The sequence below is a fragment of the Mauremys reevesii genome, linkage group 16 (assembly GCF_016161935.1).
Source record: "Mauremys reevesii isolate NIE-2019 linkage group 16, ASM1616193v1, whole genome shotgun sequence".
Lineage (NCBI taxonomy): Eukaryota > Metazoa > Chordata > Testudines > Geoemydidae > Mauremys > Mauremys reevesii.
In genome coordinates this window covers 5,310,584-5,331,661 of record NC_052638.1, presented here as the reverse complement: position 1 = coordinate 5,331,661, position 21,078 = coordinate 5,310,584, and the positions used below count along the sequence as shown (strand labels likewise).

The window sequence follows — 21,078 nt, the reverse complement described above, 5'->3', positions numbered from 1 at the left end:
CGGAGCATCACTTATTATAAACTTTAAAAAATGAATACTGCATAATGTGGCATTCTTCATTAGAATTAATACACATTCGGCTGGACAATTTATTAATTTCATTATTTAGTCTACATATTTAATGAAAATAAATGGCCTAGTGTCTCCTGCACCTGGCTAGAGCCCCTCCTGCTCCCCATCCCCAATGGATCTGGAAAGGGCTGTATTGGGGATCAGTGCCCAGACCTGAGAGTCAGGATCTGGCTTCTATTCTCCACCCTGGCACCAATTCACTAGATGACTTCAGGTAAGTTACTTCCCCGTTCTGGGCTTCAGCTCCCCCCAGCGCTAAGGTGTGAAATGGTTCCTTGCTCCTGGGCTGGAAAGTGCAATGCAGGCAGGACAGGGTGGCTGAAGGCCTGTTTTCCCCACAGGTGGGAGGCGATGACAGAGTTCCAGCCTCCATCATGACCATCCTGGTTGCTTTACTCTGCCCCATGCCAATCGCTGCTGAAGCCCCTTACTCAGAGAGCTCTGGCCCAGGACAGAGGCATCCGTGTCATTCTGGGCCTGATTTTCAGAGCTGCTGAGCACCTGCGGTTTCCCCGATGTCTGTGGGAACTTCAGGGTTCTCAGTACTCCTGAAACTCAGGGCAACTTATTTCGAATGCTGGGCCAGGACTGAGCATGCAAAGGCAGGTCCATATACACCCCTCAGTCCACAGCAGATCTCCCGTCAATAACAATACAGACAATCAGGAGAATGATGAGGGGCAGTTGGCCCAGTGCTGGGAGTGGGGAGGATATGGCCCTAATGTGGTCACTAAACTTCTACCTAGTAAAGTTACTGGTGCATCTGATGTCATTCAGTGGGAGAACAAAAATCTCTTGGGTGCTGCAGCCTGCCCAGGGTTCAGCTGCACTTACCCTGAGTTGCTCGCACACTTGTAGTGGTTGTGCACCATGCAACTGGTCACCCATGTTACATGAAAATCTGGCTCTGATGGTGTCGTAATTAGACTTAACTGTTATGGCTGCATTTCCTAGAGCTGTTGTCCCAGGCTGGCTGCAGACTCAGGCAGACAGAACTGTGTTGGCTGGACGCCCATCACCTTTGGAAGATTTTCCTTGTAGCCATAAGGCTTGAGACAGCCGTGTTTCTTCACTGAAAACTTGCAGTGTGCAAATTAATACCTTGTGTGGGCAGGTGCAGAGCTCAGGGCTTGAAGGCCTCCGCTCTAATGGTCTGAACCAGCGCAGAACTCGGAGCCTCGATCTTCTGTGTTCAAAGCAGGACTCCGACAATGACTCCCCGGGTGACCTTGGGCAAGTCACATCCCTGTTCTCTGCCTCAATTTCCCCCCAAATGGGGTTCTATTTACCTGCTCCACAGGGCTGCAGGGATGGATGGGGATGAAGCCTTGGAAGGTGGCACGTGGTGCAGACGGTTACACTTTTGCAGCTCTTTAACCCGGTATCCTCTGGCAGGGCCATGATCAACCCCCGCAGGTGGACTGGTGGCCACGGTCTCCTCTTCATTCCCCCCCTTCCCGCCGCTGCATTGCTGTCAATAGGGCCAGCTGAGCTGGGCTGATGTCACCCGCTCCAATCTGCAGCTGGCAGCCCGTGGGCAGCAGCTGCTGTGGCGGCAGGGAGTTCTGGAGAGCCGGAGGGCGTGGGCTAGGGAGCGATGCGGCAGCCTGGGGGCTCGGGGAGGAGGCAGCTCTGGGCTGTCAGGGGAGGCACTGGTGGGCAGTGATGTGGGGCGCGGCGGAGAGAGGTGGCGGGGCCCGCAGTTGCAGAGGACACCTGCAGAGGTACGTGCCAATGTGTCTGCGAGCGTCCCATCCCCCCACTGGGAGCAATAATGTAAAAACAAATTTTGGGGCACTGCTTTTTGGCGCCCCCAAATCTTGGCACCTAGGTGGCCGCCTAGTTCGCCTAGTGGTCACACCGGCCCTGCCAGAGGCCCGATCCTGGCTGAGAGGGAGGCTCCCCATTGCTGCTAGGGAGGGAGAGCCCTAGACAGCTTGTTGGGTGGCACTGGCAGGCAGCCTGTCCCAGTGGGACTGACCGTTTTTCCCCTTTGAGTTCTGGGGCTCCCTCGGCTGGTTCAGCAGTTGGGACTGGCTCCTCCCCTCACCGCCAGCCAATAGGTCAACCGCAGAAAAAGTTGAAAACATTGTCTATGTCCGACTGGCCAACAGGTCAACCCCATTCTAGTCAATTGGTTGATATAACGGCTGGTAATATCACAGCTGTCCACAGGAGGCCACTCAAATACTGCTTGTCACTTCTTCAACCCACACAGGCAGATTCTTCCCCCAGCACAGCCCCACTGATGGGGTCATGTGCCATTCCTACCGTAACCCTTCTGCCCATCTGAGTTGGCAGCAACAAGGGCTGGGTTCAGTATCTAGGGGTTCCATTTCAATAACACAACACAAAACCGGCTCGAGCCCCCACCCAGTGACCTGGGACAATTACATACCACACCCCCGGGCGCCTCTAGGAGGCAATACTTCCCCTCTCACAAGCACGGAGTCTGAGTGTAGCAAAATCCTTTTAATAAAGGAGGGAAACAATGCGGCATCGTGTTGGGGAAACACCACAAACAGGATTCATAACACAAACCATGAGCAAAAGACCCACCCCCCAGTAAGTTTGGCAGTGCCCTTTTCCCCTCAGGGTCTTAAGTCCAGCAACCCCCAAAATCACCCAAAAGTCCAACAACCCAAAAGTCTCTGCCCCAGGTCAGCGCAGCCCCAGAGTTCAAAAGTTTATCTGCAGAGTTTTACTCCCCAGCCTGGGAGGAAATGGGTGCGTGTGAGGGTGGGGTTAAAGGGCACCTTACATGGTCCAAGTCTGAGTGCCCCACCTCTCCACCAGGTTCTTCTGCTGCCTTCACCACAAGCCACTCCACCAGCCACCCCCCGAAGCACTCAGCAATTTCAACTCTTATTTTAGTTCTTCCGTGACTGCAGTTTGTAGTAGGGGAGTTTCAGTGCTGGTGCACCATTGGCCCAAAATAAATTCAGCTCAGCAGCCTGAAACTAGATTCCTAATGGAATCAAAATTAGCTCTGATATTCCACAATGGTGAGAGAAGACAGTACAATTGGCATTTTAGGCCCTCAAAGAGCCCCCACACCATCACATACCTATCCCCAGTCTCTCTCAGTTCATGGGATTTTTGGAACCCATATCCCTTGATTAGCAAGTGCTACTTAGTTGATGGCGAGTCCCTCTGTCATAAAACAGTTCCATTGTCCTTGATTCACATAATCAGGGTAACACTTTATTCTTTCTGCCCCAAAACAGAGAAACTGGGGATCCCACAGCAACCAAAGTGACCATTTGAGCTGCTGTGGGCTCATGCTAGGCGGAGTGGGTGTGCCTATGCAAACAAGATCAGCCCCTGAAGTTCTTTTCCACAACTCACCACCAGATGTCAGGGTACAGCTCATCCTGACTCTGCTTACACTATTAATTCGTGTGCAAAAAGTCCATTTTCAGGGTTTTCAGCACCTGGTGAGAACAGAGCTGAGCCTAGGGGCCCAATCCTAGTGTTGTTCCTGACCCATATGAGGAGAAGGCAGACATTTAAAGGTGGGAACCAGCCCTCCGGTGCTCCTCTGAGTCAGTGCCATTTTCCCCAGCTCTTTGCCTCTGATGACTCTGAGGATCTTCTCTGCTCCCTGGAGCCATCCCAGTGGCCCAGACTTGAGATCAGACCGTGGGTGACCTTGCCTGGGAGGGCCCTCTGTGCACTGGCGCTGCTCCCAGGGTGCCAGTGCATAGATGGGATGGGGCCCTATTCCTTTTCTCCTGCCAGATCCCAGGACAATGACACTGTCCTCAGGGAATGGGCATGGGTGCACACCTTAGCACCTGCCTCTCTCCGTTGGACTGACGTGGCTCTCACCGGAGTGACAGGGAGGGCCCTCCACAGGCCAACACCTCTCCCAGGGTGCCAGTGTTGAAGCAGATTGGGACCCTCCTCCTTTTTGTGTACCATACACAGGGACAACCGAGGGTCTCCTCAGGGAACAGGGTCTGGGTGCATCACCTCCCCTTCCGGGGGGCTGGTCGATCTCTGCCAAGCGAGGCTGAGCTGCTGTTAGCCCAACTGGGATCAGCTATGACCCGGAGATGTGAGTGTCGGCAGGGCAAAGCAGTTGCAAAAGTGAGTAGGGGCACGCTGTGGAGCCGACCACACATGATGGCTCACCCTTGTGCATGCTGGGGTGGCCACTCCCTCTTGGTGGGACCCTCATAGTCCCCTCTTGCAGGAGCTCCAGACCTGTCTGTGTTGCTGCTGTGTTCTCTAGCAGTTGCCTTGAAGGCATGCAAGGGCCCCATGCCACGTAGCCATGGTGTCTCAAAAGGCCACTGGAAAAGCAGGGAGAAGGGGGTCTCTATAGCCCACCCTATATTCCACTTTGCTGGTGTGACCCAGGGAACTGGGGAAAGTGGGGAGAAGGGGGTCTTTTTGGCTGTCCCTTTCTTCTGCCATCCTACCCTGCTGTGACCCAGATCAATCTTGTGGGATCGCCATCCCTGTCAGTCCATGTGTTGCTCTGCAGACCCTTTTCCTTTTTCCTGGGGAAGCCTGGTGGGGCCTGCCAGGGGTATCTCCTGTCCTTAAGGTGCGGCCTGTGCTCGCCTTCCTAAGTGGTGCTACCTGGTTGTTCCTGCCAATAGCATATGCTTGTCTCAAAGATTGAGCCATGCCTGGCTAAGTACACATGGCCGGTACCATAGGCGTCAACCTTCTCCGGCGCTGGTGGATGCCCGTGCCCCCCCCAACTCCACCCCATCCCCAAAGTCCCCACCCTAACTCCGCCCCTCCCTGCCCCTATTGGATCCTTTCCCAAAATCCCCACCCCGGCCCCGCCTCTTCCCCCAGCGTGCCGTGTTCCCCCTCCCTCCCTGCCCCGTGAATCAGCTGTTTCGCGGCACAAGCGCTGGGAGGGAGGGGGGAGAAGCAGGATGCAGCGGTGCGATCACGGAGACGGAGGTGAGCTGGAGCAGGGGGGCGGGGCGGGTCTACAGGGCAATTTTTTCCTGTGGGTGCTCCAGCCCCAGAGCACCCAGGAAGTTGACGCCTATGACCGATACCCTGAAACTGCAAATGGCTCATTAAATCAGTTATGGCTCCTTCGGTCACCGTAACCATTACCTGGATAACTGAGGTAATTCCAGACATGCCAATGAGCGCTGACCTCGGTGATGTGTGCATTTATCAGACCAAAACCAACCACTCATCTGCTTTTGTGACTTGAGCCAAGAACACCCCCCTGTGCTGAGATGGTGCAACTGAATGTCTGTCTTATCAATGTTTGATGGTATTTCATGTACCTACCACAGTGACCCCGGGTAACATAGAATCTGGGTTCGATTCCAGAAATGGAGCCCGGGAAATGGCTACCGCATCTGAGGAGGGCAGCAGACATCCCACATAGCAATGCGGGACTCTTTCGAGGCCCTGTGATTGGAGTGAGCACACTTTAGATCCTTTAACGAGACGCCACTGGAGGGCAAATCTGGGGCCAGCAGCTGTGGTAATTCCAGCTCAAATAGTGTATATTAATATTGCTGCAATTAAAAAGCTTGTAGTTGGATATTGGCATAGGCATCACCTTCCTCTCTACCCCACTCCCCATGCCTGCCCCCACTTCACCCCTTCTTCCAAGCTCCCACCCTCTGCCCCAGACCCCACGCCTCTCCACCCCATGGCCCCATCTCTGCCTCACCTATTCCCACCCCTGCTCTGTCCCCTCCCTGCCTCTTCCCTCCCGCGAGTGTGCCCCTTCCCTCCCAGAGCCTCCTGCATGCCACTGAATGGCTGTTCTGCAGTGTGGAGGAGCTGGGAGGCAGGGGGAGGAGTCAATAGCAGGGCCACCGGCAATCAGGTGGCATTGGGGGAGGGGGGAAGCTTGGCTGCTGGTGGGTGCTAAGCGTGCTAAGCACCCACTAATTTTTTTCGTGGGTGCTCCAGCCCTGAAGCACCCACGGAGTTGGACCTTGGGATTGACCTTGCAGTCTGCAGTGAGGTGAGCTACTGCTTGTGTCAGACCCTGCCTCTCAGTGCTCCCTCAGTTCTCTTACCTGAGTGTCCTGGGGCTCTGAAGCATTTACTCTGAAAAAATAACAGTGTTCAGAGCAAGCCAGTAGCCAGAATCCTCCAGCTAGGAGTAACAGACTAGGACTTCAGTTCTACTGTGTTAGGTTTCAGACTAAGGCCATGATTAAGGGAGATGGCCTGGGGCAATCATCTTGTGTCAATGGAGGTGAAATGCTTGGACCAGCACAACATAAACCAAAGAGAAAACATTTGCCAAGAATGTTTTAATTAATCAAGAACAAAAGTCAGAGGATGAAGATGTTAAAATATCATTGTGATTCCACCTACAAATGATTCTGACTGGCACTCCAGTGGCATTATTCCAGTGACCTACCAGGCAGCTTATGGGAAGCCAGAGTCTTTCGGTTCCAGGGAAAGGATGGTTGCAAAGCTAAAACTTAAAGTAACTGATCGAAGGACACCACCAGCTTAATTTGACTCATCACAGGAAATCTCACCCAATCCAGAAGTGGAAAGGACTGTCAGATTAATAGCTCTTTCTTGTTCCAGCGGGTGCTGGTGGACGGTCGTTCTTAGTTGGTGGAGTGATGTGCCTGGTTAATTCAGATAATGAAAGAGACTCTGGCACGTGGACTGGTTATGTGATCTCTGAACAGTCAGCTTCCAACTTCTGAGCGGGACAAGTGGCCTTCAGCCAGCGAGGCTGAGCAATATCAGGTCTGGGATCCCCGAGCTGTCCAGCTGCATGCGCACTACAGAGGCTAGTGCAGTGTGTGTCTACCCTAGGCTGACAGGGGTGGGTACCTATTGAGCTCCATTCGTTATGGGGATTAGGGACTGCAAATATTCCCCATGAATGAGGCATTCCCAGTTAGTGGTATAGCTCAGTGGTTGGAGCATTGGCCTGCTAAACCCAGGGTTGTGAGTTCAATCCTTGCGGGGGCCACTTAGGGATCTGGGGTAAAAATCTGTCTGGGGATTGGCTCCCCCTTTGAGCAGGTGGTTGGACTAGATACCTCCTGAGGTCCCTTCCAACCCTGACATTCTGTGATTGACAAGCTAAGGTTAAGTCCCTGCTTGCTGTACTTGCCACTACCACCGATTGAAGGGTTTAGTGAGATCCTTGGATCAGCCCTGCTGAGGCTGGTCAAGGGCCCTGGCAGAGCACTGAGAAGATGGTCGAACTTGACTATCTAGAGGACATAAAGCTCATTAAAATGTTTCCATAGGTGAAGCTGGAGAAGGATCATTCATGGGGCTGCATGTGCTAGATCAGCCCCCATCCCCTGACAGCAGTGGTGGAGCTGCCTGGGGAGCCAGGCATGCAGATTTTGGGGCAGCCTCCTCCATGCTTGTCCTGTCCCCCAGGGCTGGGGGAAAGAGTGAGGCTATAAGAGGGGGTTTCTTCCATCAGTGCTGGTCCACCACAGGGTCACCTTAATGCCTTCCTCCATGCACGTATCTGAGCTGCCCCCTGAACCGCCACTGCACTTCTGTCCGTTCCTGTCACTGGGACCATCCTCTCCAACTGCATGATGCTTCGGCAAGCGGGAGTGCTTGGGCCAGGATGGGAGGGGGTTGGTAGGCATCTGACCATGGGTCAGAAACACTCAATGCAGGTAGCAGCCGTGATAGTGCATGGAAGCTGGTTGTGAGGTGGCCCTATCCCATGTCTGCCTCCCAGGCAAGCCAGGAAAAAGGGAAACGCTGGATCCCTGGGAGATGGTGAGGCTATGGCAGTGGTTCATCAGAGCCCCTTCTGGGAAGATGCCCCCTGAGGCACACTTAGCCAGCTGGCAGATGCTGCTAACCACTCCATGTTCCATCCATCATGACTCACCACACTGAAGGCAGCCCATGATGGATGGTGGTGGGGGACACCCCAGAGGGATGGGAACTGTTTCCCTTACACAGATCCCTCTTGCTGTCCATGAGCCTGATGGCCCAGTGAAGTGGTGGTTCAAAGACTTGCATGGTCTGAGGCAGCCTGGGAACACCTATGGGGGATGCCAAGCAGAGACCACCAGAGCCGGCCACATTTCAATTTAGAGTCCAGGATCTCAAGAATCACCTATTTCTGATGTCTGATGCCCTGTACCTGTACCAGTGAAAGCGGTGGCTGGGTCCTGTGCAGGAAAGGGTTTTCTGAGTAGAGTTTTAAAAGCGATATGTGAAACTTCAGAGAGTGGAATAGACAGAATTCAAAAGCAACTGGATCAACCTGTTACAGGATCTTAAAAGTACCAAGGAACCAGAAGTCCAGCTTGTGAGAGGGTGTCTGTCTGGGTGGAGATGATCCGTGGAGAACCACACTTTTGCTCCACTGCATAGGCGGGACGTTGCTGTCGATACGGTCTGCATATTGCTTATAGTCTGCTCTTGCCTTTTCCAGGGGCTGCTTCACTTCTTCCTGGGCCCAACAAATCTACTACACTAGGTCTGAGGTGGCTGGGTTGGGAGACAATGCAGGTAGTTGCAGGTGGAATCTGGGGTGGTCCCCATCATTGGAAAAAAGGGGCTTTGACCAACAGATGCATGGAGGGAGGCAGCTGCAAAATCTGGTTCAAACCCAATTCCTGTTTGTGGGCGTCAAATTCTCCCTCCAGGTCTGTGAGACATGCTCAACCCTTGGGCCATCTGAGGATTCAGCACTTTCCAGGGAATCAGTTACAGGGCAGTCGACAGCACAGAACGGTAGCCGTGGTTCGGCAGTGGTGATCTGCCATTTGCCACCTTCACGGGCCAGGCTAACCCCGGGGATCAATGTTTCCATCAGATGCAAAGCTTCTATGGCCAACTCCCCATATGCTGCTCCCTCTTGTTGTGCAAACCCTCTCTCTTTCCTCTCTGGCCTTGACTTAGCAGCAAACTTTGACATCATTCTCCACCAGTGCTACCTAGGGTGAAAGCTGCAGTAGAGAGAGGACTTGGGCATTTCTATCACGGTCTCCTCTAGCCACGCTCAAGGTGGAGTTAGCACAGAGCGCAAAGCGCCCCTGCTCCGTCTACACGGCAGCTTCCACTGTTGCTCCAGTTGGTGGAGAATTCCAGCTACAACGTTGGCTGGAGCAGACCCAGCCCAGTCCTCCCGCATCTACAGATCTCCCTTTGAAAAGCACTTCAGCTTCTGGACACAAACCAGCTCTGTGTGACGGGGGGGATCGGGGCATCCCTTGTCGCTTAGCCTGCACAGAAACCGGTCAGCCCCAGCACCGGGCCTGTGCCGCATGAGAGACAAGGCCAACGAGTCTCCCAGCAGGCGGGAGGGAGGACACGTGACATCCAAGAGGTTCCCAGCCCCCACAGAATCACGAGACTTTAAATTTAGTTGGGTTCGCTTGCGATTTATTGCATTTATTGGCATTGGAGCCTCTAGGGGAGACGTTTACAAGCGGCCAGGAGAGCGACAGACCAGCTTTTTCTCGTTAATGCAAGCCGACAAAGTGCATTTATACAGTGATTCCAGGGCTCGGGGCTTTAAAGAAAACAGCAAATGTCACAAGACTCGCGATCAAACCTCACGAGTTGGCAGCACTGAAAACAGGAGCAGAGAACGTCTTCTAGCGCGTGTCTCCGGGTGCCCTAGCCGGTGAATGAACAGGGCCTGGTCGTGAGTTCTACGGCTCTGGGTGACAATGGCGACAGGCGTTTTAGAAATAGGGTCAGATCAATGGTCAATGGCTCATTAACACATATTGCAGGTGCACGGCTCCATCGTCCATCAGCTCACTCAGGAGGGGAACCACAACACAAGCTCTAGGAAGCGTCCGAGGGCAGAGTGCTGTTGGCACTCTCAGATCCTTTGGCTCCACAGGCCTGGTCCTGCTCTCACATGCACCGGCCCTGGGCAGGACGGAAAGTGTCCCTGTAGGCGGCTCCCTCGTACGTGGGGTCCAAACCCCTTGTCCCACTCGCTCCGTGGCCTGATGCTCCTTTCCTCTTTGGGCCCCAGGTGAGGCCAGGCCGAGTGGGGATGTTCCAGCTACAGCGGCTTTGGGTTAAACGTTCAGGGGTTGGAACGTCCCTGCCGCGAAGCTGCCAGCCCAGTCACAGCAGTCTCCAGGGAGCACCCACCGGATGGGCAGGATCCCTCCAGCTGCTCTTCTCTGCGGGGGCTGCTGTGCACCAGCTCTGCGTCCTGGGGTGGGACACAGCCGGCGGCGTTTCTGACTCAGGCATGCGCCGAGGCCAACACGCCCCAGGCCAGGTCACATCATGCTCTCTCTCTGACAACCCTGGCGAGAAAATCCCTTGCTGAGGCAGGCTCGAATGCGAGGCAAGTCTCCGTTTCCGCCGCAGAGCGGGCCCTTGGGTATCTACTCTGGTGGGGAGCAACACATTGCCGCACCCTCAGAGGGACAGAAATGCAGCCTGTTCATGGCAGGAGATGCCACCACCTTCCCTGGATTCCCTGTGCCAGAAAGATTTCCTGGGCTTGTCCTATGGCACCGGTGGAGAAAACCCACTCCTCTGCGCTCTCCATCCTCCGCCTTTGCTCTCATCCTTCCCTGGGAGAACAAGACAAAGCTCCCACTGCCGGGCACCTTGGAAGATGCTTTGGAGGGCGCTGGCTTCCTCTGGGCCCCGGGGAGGTGGCAGGCACAACGCAACACGGAAGCAGACAGGTAGCGCGACAACAGAGACCACATGCCGAGGCGGTGCAGAGGCCATGGAGAGAGGGAGGAAATGGCCACGCTTCCTTCCTGATCATAGGCAGAATCCTATTTACCTGAGGCAGGAGAGAGCCGAGGCGTCCGTCACTAACGCGGTAAACAGGCCAGCTGGGTGGCCCCCCCTGCAGCCGCTCAGAATGCCTGGGCTAGACCCATTTCCCACAGGTCTGTGCCCAGCTCATGGGACGGGAACACGAGGAGTGGGCAGCTGTCCCAGCATGCAAAGGGCCCTTTGTACCCTGCCAATCTGCTCTCCTGGTACGTTCACAGCCCCCAGAACAGGGGCGCCAGGGGCCATGGCCCTCCCACTTTTATTGGCCGTAAGGGAGGGGCCAGAGATGAGCGAGCAGGGGTCGGGGCCTCCAGCAGAAGGGGTGGTGCGAGGGCGGGGCTTTGGGGGCAGCATGGCACTGGGGGTGGGGCCACGGTTCTGGTACCTGTGGCCCCCCCACTTTTAGGGCATGTCCGCTGCCCTTGCCCATGGCCTGGGAGCAACACCAGAGCGATGTGCAGGCTGGATTTCCCCTCCAGAGCGCAGACTCCTCACCTCCTCCGATAGCACCCCCGTGAGCTGGGAGCTGTCTCCACTCTGGCTGCCCTGGAAGGGATCTCAACTCACACGATTCGCTGTACAGCAGCCACATGACCTTGACGCAGTTATCCAGCAGGGCTTTGGGGCGCACGGGCTTCCGGCTGCTCCCTGCGTCGCCGGTGAGAACCTGCTCTACCACGTCCCAGACGGTGGTGTCCATTTTCCCCTGCAGAAACGCACATGTGGGGCTGTAAATGGCCTGCTCCCCAGACACCTTCCGCCCCTGCCTTGCTGCCTGGCTCTCCACACGCCCCTCCCTCAGGGGCCTGAACTGCACAGCTCCCGCCCTCGAGTGGGATTTACCAGCTCCATCTCGTGAGCACCTTCCCCAGCTCTCGTCAGGCAGGGCAATGGGCCTTTGGCACACGCTCAACGGAGCTGAAGCCTAGGAGGGAGCGTACGGTGTTAACCCGAGTCGCTGGTGCTACGTGGGGTTTCCAGACAACGCCGGACACGGCTCCATGTGAAAGTTTTTCCGGAATGAGGCGGGGGAGAGCTCCTGCGGAGTGACTTCACGTCTGGGCAGGCCCTTCGGTTGGCTCGACTGAGCTAACGCAACTGAGAACAGCACTGGGGGGCTAGATCCCACCCTCCGGACGATCCCTCCACCCTCTCCCCCGGGAAGGCATCTGGCCCCGGGCCATTCTGCTCTATCGAACGGCGTCTCCCACACGCTGTGACCTCACACGCACCGTAAGAGCGAGGTCACGCCATGGGGGAGACGCCATTTCGTTTCTGTATGTTGCCTATGGAGGCGTCGCCCAACTACGTGTGTCACTGAAGAGCTGAGACCATCCTAGCTAGCAGCTGTCTATACACAAGTTGTACCACGTTACCTGTACCGGCCTAGGTAACACAATCCAGCCCAGCTGTAGGCACCCCGGTGTCTACAGTGTATAGCTTAGTCCTGTCTGGAGAGGGGAGCCAGCCTGGGACAAGGCACCTACCCCATGGGTTACACTGGTATAACTGCACCAGTCAAACATCACCCCCAGCACCACCCACCACCGACACAGTTAGACTGAGACTAACTCTGTGTAGACCAAGCTCATATCGAGTCCCAGCCTGAAAGAGCAACACAGAACCACCAGTGCTCCAGCTGTGAGCCGACGCTTTCAGACACACTCCGGCGGCTTGGCCACACCAGCCGGCAGCATTGCTTCAACCCTCTGCCCAGGCTCCTTGTCGTTCCAAAGTCACCTCACGCTCAGACATCGGCAGAGAGACTCGCCCGAACAACAGGCCTGGAGCTTTCCTCACAATCCTCAGCCGCTAAAACAAACCCCCACTCAGACAGACTGGACAGAACAGCAGGACTTTGGGTCAGGCTGACCAAATTTTTCCACCACATTTGAAGTTGGAGGGAGGGGAAAGTGATTCTTAATTGGCTTGTTTCAAACTCCTTGTTTTCAGCTTCTTTTTGTTCACAGCTACGTGGTGCTAGCTTTGCTCAGGTGCAGGGCAGTTTTCTACCGCTTCAGAAGTGACTGGATACATGGTCCCTGAATTACAATTCTGAGTGTCCCCTCACTTCCCACACACAGCTGTAAGGACAAAAATACCCCTTCAGTTTAGGGCAAAGACAGCTGCCACGCCAGCTCTCATCCAAGGCTTCCTACAGAACCAGAAGCCACCAGGTATGAGATTCACGATACTAAGACACGAAAACCCTCTAAGGAACCCAAGTCCCCTCTTGGTCTTTCTCTACAGACACACAGTAAAGGGAACATGTCAGCTGATAGATCTCGCCTTAGAAGTCATCTTGAAAATGACGCTAACCTGTGGAGCTCCCGGGCCTGTTGGAGTTTTCTAGTTTAGGCATTTGGGTGAGCTCACGTTCCAGTTCACCCTGGCCTAACCTTGGTCTCTGTTCCTAACCTAGACAATCCTGGCGAGAGGGAACCATGAGTCCAGCACTGAATGGTAGAGTCCGAAACAGACCAGGTACGTGCTGCAGGAAAAGAGCAGCTTAAGGGTGCCCAGCAGGAGGGGTGTGGGAGAATTCTCCCCCGCCACAAAGGAAATGCAAGAGGAAAGCCCGGGAAGCAGGAGGCACTCACCCACGCTGCAATTTAGCCAGGACACCGCGGTTCCACGCTTGTGAAATGGGCGGTGGGATCTTTAATCGGCACCCCCATGTCCCCTCTCCCAATGGCCAGCACCTGGCCCCTGAGCACTAGGCTGTGGCACTGGCTCAGGGCTGACTCAAAGGGGAGGCTGCCAGCTGATCCTGGCTGGTCCCAGCCCACCCCAGAAGGGGGATCTGACAGGCTGACAGCTCAAGGGGCTACACTGGTGGTGACACACATTACTGGTGCTAGTAGGACTTGCAGGTGAAGCACTGTTTCTCTTTGAAAGTCAGTTCTGCTGGAGGGTCAGTGACAGCAAAGGCAGCTCCCTGAACAACAGGCATTTCCCAAATGCAAAGACAATGCTTGTGTCTTCGTCAGTCAGGCCCACCATGGTCCTGCAGCAGGACTGTAGAGCAAAAGGACACTAAACGAAGTCATTTGCATCAGCTGAGAATCAAACTGAGGCCTCCTGTGTAGCAGGGGACAGTATTGCCACAGAAGAACCAATGCTGCAGCTGTGAAGAGTTTCTTTCACTTGTGATCTGATGTTTCGCTCATGGGTCACCATCATCTATAATGTCAAAGATGACCTGCCAAAAACTCCAAACAAGACGGGCTTTCTGCCCTGCTTTGCTTCTGGCTGATGGATAAAGGAGGGCTGGCAATGAACATTTTCCTTTGTAAAGGTTTTGTTTTGCAGCATGAGCTTTTATGGGTGAATACCCACTTCGTCAGATGCATGTAGTGGAAATTTCCAGGGGCAGGTATATATATGCAAGCAAGAATCAGGCTAGAGATAACGAGGTTAGTTCAATCAGGGAGGATGAGGCCCTGTTCTAGCAGCTGAGGTGTGAAAACCAAGGGAGGAGAAACAGCTTCTGTAATTGGCAAGCCATTCACAGTCTTTGTTTAATCCTGAGCTGATGGTGTCAAATTTGCAGATGAACTGAAGTTCAGCAGTTTCTCTTGGAAGTCTGGTCCTGAAGTTTTTTTGTTGCAGGATGGCTACCTTTACATCTGCTATTGTGTGGCCAGGGAGGTTGAAGTGTTCCCCTACAGGTTTTTGTATATTGCCATTCCTAATATCTGACTTGTGTCCATTTCTCCTTTTCCATAGGCACTGTCCGGTTTGGCCGATGTACATAGCAGAGGGGCATTGCTGGCATATGATGGTGAATATTACATTGGTGGACGTGCAGGTGAATGAACCGGTGATGGTGTGGCTGATCTGGTTAGGTCCTGTGATGGTGTTGCTGGTGTAGATATGTGGGCAGAGTTGGCATCGAGGTTTGTTGCATGGATTGGTTCCTGAGCTAGAGTTACTATGGTGCGGTGTGCAGTTACTGGTGAGAATATGTTTCAGGTTGGCGGGTTGTCTGTGGGCGAGGACTGGCCTGCCACCCAAGGCCTGTGAAAGTGTGGGATCATTGTCCAAGATGGGTTGTAGATCCCTGAGTTTAAACACGAGTTTTTGTTTGTTTTTTAATTGAGTCAAAATTTCAATGAACGTGTGTGTCAGAATTTTATCATCTCTTGAGCTGGTCAAACGGGGCAAAATATTCACTAGAACTTCCATCTGGAAGGTCACCATTACATGACAACATTTGAAACGTCGATGAAAAATATCATTGATATTGTGTATTTTAAATGGTTTTGACCAGCTGCGTGTGACGCTGGCAAATGCCCCCTGTCACGTGCATGCTGACAGAGCTACCTGGGACCCGTCCGGCTCCCTGCGTGGGAGTAATGGTAAAACCGGTATTAAGAGTTATAAAAAAATGTGCTTAGTGTTTAGACTTCTGTCATAAACAGATAGTTAAGGGTTAAGGTCTCTTTTACCTGTAAAGGGTTAACAAGCTCAGTAAACCTGACGGACACCTGACCAGAGGACCAATCAAGGGACAAGATAATTTCAAATCTCTGTGGAGGGAAGTCTATGTTTGTGTTCTTTGTTTTGGGGGCTGTTCTCTCTTTGGATCTAAGAGGGGCCAGACGTATATCCAGGCTCTCCAAGCTTCCTGAAGTATTCTCTTCTATTCAGTATAGTGAGTATTAGAAAGGCGGATTAGTCTTCTAATTAATTTCTGTATTTGCAAATGTGTGTTTGCTGGAACCCTATTTTATTTTTTTTTTGGTTTGCTGTAACTTGTACTTAAGCTAGGGGGGAGGGAGTCCCTTTTGTTTTTATAAGTTGTAGACTGTAAATTTCCATCCTGATTTTACAGAGATATTTTTACTTTCCTTTCTTTAATTAAAAGCTTTTCTTTTTAAGAACCTGTTTGATTTTTCCCTTGTTTGAAATCTCAGGGGATTAGTTTGACTCACCAGGGACAGGTGGGGGGAAAAACGGTGGGGGGAATGGTTTATTTCCCTTTGTGTTAAGATCCAAGGAGTTTGGATCTGTGTTCCCCAGGGAAAGGTTTGGGGGAACAGGGAGTGTGCCAAAACACTATAAATTTTGGCTGTTGGCAGCAAGTACCAGATCTAAGCTAGGATTTAAGCTTAGAAGGATCCATGCAGGTCCCCATCTTTTGGACGCTAAAGTTCAAAGTGGGGAATAAACCTATGACAACTTCATTGAATGCTTGTGAATTGCTGTCTGCACTCGTCTCCCTTACAACATCTGTAGCCCATATGATAAGTTTATATCTGAGCAGTTGCATTGTGAGGCTCTGTGACTGCGTCAATCAGCAGACAGGAGAGAGACATTAATTAGCATGAAAACATGTCCTGTTGGAGGCTGCATATATCCTGCACCACATGGAAGGTCCATCCCAAACTACTGTGGAACACAGAAGAGGACAGAAAGACTTTGTTGATTTCTCTTCTCTCCCCTCCCCTCGCACCCCCCCCCCAATGAAGAGGAGACTTGCAAGTTAATTCCTCCCAACCTGGGAGTTTGCAGTTTCAAGGGGGCTGGAAGAGGGGGGAGGCTAACAAGGGGGAACTGTGCCTGTGCTGCTTGGACTCAAAGGGACAAGGGTTACTAAGCAGAAGCAAGAGATCCCCAGTGCGTGGCCGGGGTCGGCCCTAAAGGACGGATACAGCTTATCACAGACCTTTTAGTACTTTTTGAAACCGGTTTGGAACTCGTTTGTGTGCACACAGGTTTACCTGCTTTAACCTGTAAACAATGTATTTCCTTTTCCTGTATAATAAATCTCTAGCTGGTTTGTTATAGGCTTGGCTACAGGCGTTGTCTGTGGTGTGAGATCTAAAGTACAACTGGCCTGGCGAAGTAACCTGAATCTGGCTGTGATCTTTGGTGCGAGGGCCCATCTCTCACAAAGGTGGGCTCACCGGGGGGCAGGACAGACCGGCGTAGCCAAGGGGACTGTCTGGGACTCTAGGGGTAGGGTGCGAGAATGCCCGAGGAGTTTACACTAGTTCACTCAAGCGGTGGGGTGAACAGCCGGCCCCATGAACCATTCAGCACCCAACACTGTCAGCGTAGGGCTGGAAGAGCTGCCCGTTCTCACAGGCCAACCCAGCTGACATTCCTGGCACTCCCATGGTAAGAACCCAAGAAATGAACAAACCCCAGTGACCGACCCACCCCCGGCATTCCTGGAGAGGGAGAGCATGAGCCCCCCTGTCTGCACTTACAGGTCACCTCTAAGGGGATGGCCCAGGCCTGCTTTTCTGTGCACCAGTGGCACTGGCAGCAGGCACTAGCGAGAGTGTTTGCAGGTCCCCCTTTCCGTCTCGGTGAGGAGCCCTGCACCCATCACTGGGTGACAGAACCAGGCCAGGTGCGTTTGCAGGGAAGTCAGCTGAGACACAACACACAGGGGGCGTTGGTGGTTCAGTGGCCAAATTTGTACCTCCCGTACCCAAGACACGTGTTTGATTCCTGTCCCGCCTGCCCCCGTTCGTCCCTGGAGGCGCCCCTGGCCACTCCGCACTGGGAGTGCCTCCTGTCTGCTCTGCAGGGGGAGGGAGGGGCTGATGGCGGGGTGTCCCCCTCCCCCCACCCGTGTACCCGATTTCCCCTAAGCTGGGGTGACAGGACGGGGGGGATCTGTGTGTGCTGCTGCCTCTCTGGGGCCCCCGGCGGCTGCTTGTGTGTGAACAAGCCGAGTTCAGGCTCCTGACCCTGAGTGATTTCTTAAAGAGACAGCGCAGTCATTTACTCGGGCACACACACACTCCCCTCAACACAACACACACACAGTCACACACTCCCCTCAGCACACACACCAGGTCTCTTCCCCACCTGGGCTGTGCTGCTGAGGCATCAGGAGCTGCTGCTCTCCTGCCCTCCCCTTGCGCAGCCCGCAGGGAAAGTGCCCTGGATGCAGGGAGCCCTGACAGCTCCTTGTCCCCGCCCCTAGGGCTGCAGGGGGCGGAGGGGGCGGAGGCCAGTGGGGGAGCGAGCAGCAGTGCCAGCTGCTTTGTGCATCCAGGTCAGTTTCCCCACGTGGGTGCAAGAGGGGGATGCAGGGGTTGGGGGCACAGGAGGGACATAAGAACTAATATGCAGCCACCTCTGGAGTGGAATGCAGCTGCTAGCTAACAACAGCAGCAGCAATGCCACAAGGAAAACGGTACCTAAACCCAGTGACTGTGCGGGAGGAAATTCCTGGGCTGCCGGAGGCACTCACCCGCACTGGAATTTCGCCACAACACTGATGTTCCCCAGCTATGCTTGTGGGACAGGCTGTGAGCCTTAATGAGCACAATTGGTCGGCACCCCCATTTCCCGCCCCCAAGCCCTGCCCCCGAGCATTAGGCTGTGGCACTGGCTCAAGGCTGACTCAAAGGGAGTCTGCCAGATGGTCCTGCCTCACCCTGGCTGGCCCTTGGTACTGACCAGCTCCAGCCCTCCCCACGCTGTCGATCCGAGAGGATCACAGCTGCCAGGTGGTGACACCGAGGTGCTAACAGGACAAACGGGTGCGGCACCGTTTCTCTTTGCAAGTCGGCTCTTCTGGACTGTCAGTGACAACCAAGGCAGGTCCCTGAACAATGGGCGTCTCCCGACTGCAAAGACAATGCTTGTGTCTTTGTCAGTCAGCTCCACGGTGGTCCTGCAGCAGGGTTGGACAGAGACACAGATGTTAATAAAAAGCCACTTGCATCAGCTGGGACTCAAACCCAGGCCTGCCACGTAACAGATGTAACAGAATTCAACTGCTGAGCCACCAGCTCTCAGCTGAGGGCTCCCTGACCTGAGCTAGGAGTGACTTTCTCTCTTGCCGGGGGGAGAATCAGCCTCTCCCACAGCGGAGACAGAGCTCACTCCCCACCAATGCAGAGAAGGCGGGTTCCTGGGCAGCTTGGAAGCTCTTTGCGGCAGGGACTGTTTTATATTTTCAGTTTCGCCAGGGGCCCTGGTCCTGGTCTTCTCCTACAAATCGTAGCAACAGCCCCATGTTTGCCTCTACAACAGGGACAGCAATGGTGGGAATTTGGCTAGCGGATTTGGCCAGGAATAATTGCCTGGGAAAGTCCCTGGGATATTTAATGACATATGCTCTGGGTTTTCATTTAGCTGAAGGCCACAGAGCCAGAGCAGCCGCTCAATCAGCCACGCCAGTGATCACAGAACCTGGGTTTCTTAGGAGCTAAAATAGCCCAAAGCTCTGAGCAAGCCCAGGCTCACAGCCCAGGCTGGAACAGATCCGAGCGACGGGATAACAGTATGTGATGTCAACAGCCCTTAACACTGCTGTAAGATTTCTACAAGGGAACAACACGGGGTGAGAAATATCCCTAAAGCGGGGCCTTTATTTTAAAAGATTGCAGCTCCCTTCCCCTGCCTGCAGTGCAACGGGGCTTCAAAAGAGAAGGCAAAAAGAAAAAAAGTCACAGCTGCATTGGCCGGGAATCGAACCCGGGCCTCCCGCGTGGCAGGCGAGAATTCTACCACTGAACCACCAATGCTCAGCCTGCCCAGAACCTCCTCCCAGCTGGCTGAACCTGCCTGCAGCTCCCCGTGCAGTCAGTGCATTGCCACACAGGCAACGAGGGGCCGGCTGTGCCACCAGACCGCAGTGAGCCCCCTTCAGGGCACCAGCGACTGGCCCAGAGAGAGCAGCAGCGGCTTACGGCCCAGGACAGAGGCTGCAATTTGCCCCTCAGGCAATGCACCCACCCACCCTGCCCCTTGGGCTGGCTGCTGGCGCCCCACAAGGAGCCGAGGGGAATCCACCTGCTGTACTGGGAAGCAGCTCACTGCTCCCCTGAGCTCCTCTCACTGGCAGAGAGCTCGGGGTGGGGTGGGGGGTGCAGTGGGGAAATCCCCCTCCCCAGGCAGCAACCCCACTATCAGGCCAGGCCTCTTTGGAGGGCGCTGGCCCCCGCTCAGGATCTGTCCTGCAGCCCAGGGCCTGGATCAGGCTCCTTCCAGACCGTACAGCCACTAGCGGGCGCTCCAGTTCACCACACCCCCCAGCAGCTGCAAGCTAGAAGGGAGCAGGCTGGGCCGTAAAGCTACCACCGGGGTTAGGGCCCAGCAATGAGCAGCGTGTGGCTGCAGGCTCCCCTCAGGCCCGGCTCTCTCCCATGCGGCTCTTCCTTTATCACTGATTCCAAGGCTGCCCCCGCCCCAGGGCCTGACTCCAGCAGCGCTGCCCGCCAGCCGCCCAGCACCCATTTTCTGGGAGGCCACGAGCCCCCCGAGATGTTGCTGCCGTGGGTGTGTCATTAATGGTGTTGGCTGCAGTAGCACCAGGGACCGAGCTGAGATCGGGGCCCCGTCGTGCTAGGTGCTGTACAAACAGAGCAATAGAAAACCGCCGCCCTGAGAGCAGCCAGACACACGTGTGTGTGTGGGGGGGGGAGGGGGGTGCTCATGTGGCCCAGCTGCCATATCCCCAGGACAGCGTGCGCATGCAGCCCATGCGGGTGCCAAGCGCGCAGAGTGCGTCTGGCCCATAAACAGCATCTCAGCTCCCCCATCGCCCACGGCATCCCCGGCTCTGCCCAGGCAAAGCCTGGTGCTGGGGCCCCAGGGGGGAAGGGCGGGAGGGGCTGAGCTCCTTTTGCCGGGGGCTGCTGTGTCTGGAGCCCAGTGCAGTGATCAAAACCCGCCTGCAGCCTAACGTGGGATCTGCTATCTGGGGTGTCGGAAAGCCCGGCCCCCCTCCTCCAGCCAACCCAGGAGGAGGACACAGCCACAGGCGGACTGGGGCAGGCCTGCCCCTGTCCAAGCTGCCCTGTCACAGCAAGAGTCACCCCAGGGCAGCTCCTCCACACTGGGGCTGGCCCCGGGGTCTGCCCTGGCTCCCCGCTTCACCCCGCCCTGCCGTTTGGCCCCTGGGCGGGTATTCGCTGAGCACTGCATGAGACACAGGAATCGAACCCAAAAGAGAGGGGTCCTGGGGCCCCAGGAGGTTCCCCACCTGGTTGCAGTCCTTGTACTCCTCATCCAGCTCCTCAAAGAGGCGGCAGAGATCTCGGATGTACTCCCAGGACGGGTGCTTCTCCAGCAGCACAGCGCGGATCTTCGGCAGCACCTGGGAGTTCACACTGAGCCACAGGCAGCGCAGGGACAGCTTGCTGACGTTCTGATCCCGCTGGGGAGCACGAGGGGACAAGGTCACGCACGGCCGCCCTCTGGGAGGAGCCTCCTAAGGGACTGCTGCCTTGGGCCCCAGCACCTGAGCCCACACCGAGCCTCTGCCCCCAGCTGCTTTGTCCTTTCCACTGCAGCCTCCAGGAGCTTCTGCTC

General features: G+C 55.0%; 1 protein-coding gene and 1 non-coding gene across 5 annotated transcripts in view; both read right to left on the bottom strand.

The window, feature by feature from the left end:
• Positions 1-9,308: 9,308 nt before the first annotated feature.
• IL34 (interleukin 34) overlaps positions 9,309-21,078 on the bottom strand; it is a 36,184-nt gene continuing 24,414 nt past the window's right edge. For 2 of the 4 annotated variants that reach the window (XM_039503723.1, XM_039503722.1), the window contains exons 5-7: positions 20,750-20,923; positions 11,387-11,497; positions 9,309-10,795 (exon numbers count right to left, since the gene is read on the bottom strand). In XM_039503723.1, coding sequence (XP_039359657.1) covers positions 10,565-10,795; positions 11,387-11,497; positions 20,750-20,923 — 516 coding nt within the window. In that variant the 3' untranslated portion in view covers positions 9,309-10,564. Of the gene's footprint in view, positions 10,796-11,286; positions 11,498-20,749; positions 20,924-21,078 lie in introns of all 4 variants that reach the window. The other 2 variants (XM_039503724.1, XM_039503725.1) reach the window with 2 other exon arrangements.
• TRNAG-GCC lies at positions 19,219-19,289 on the bottom strand. The gene has a single exon. It is a non-coding gene; the product is annotated as a tRNA-Gly (tRNA).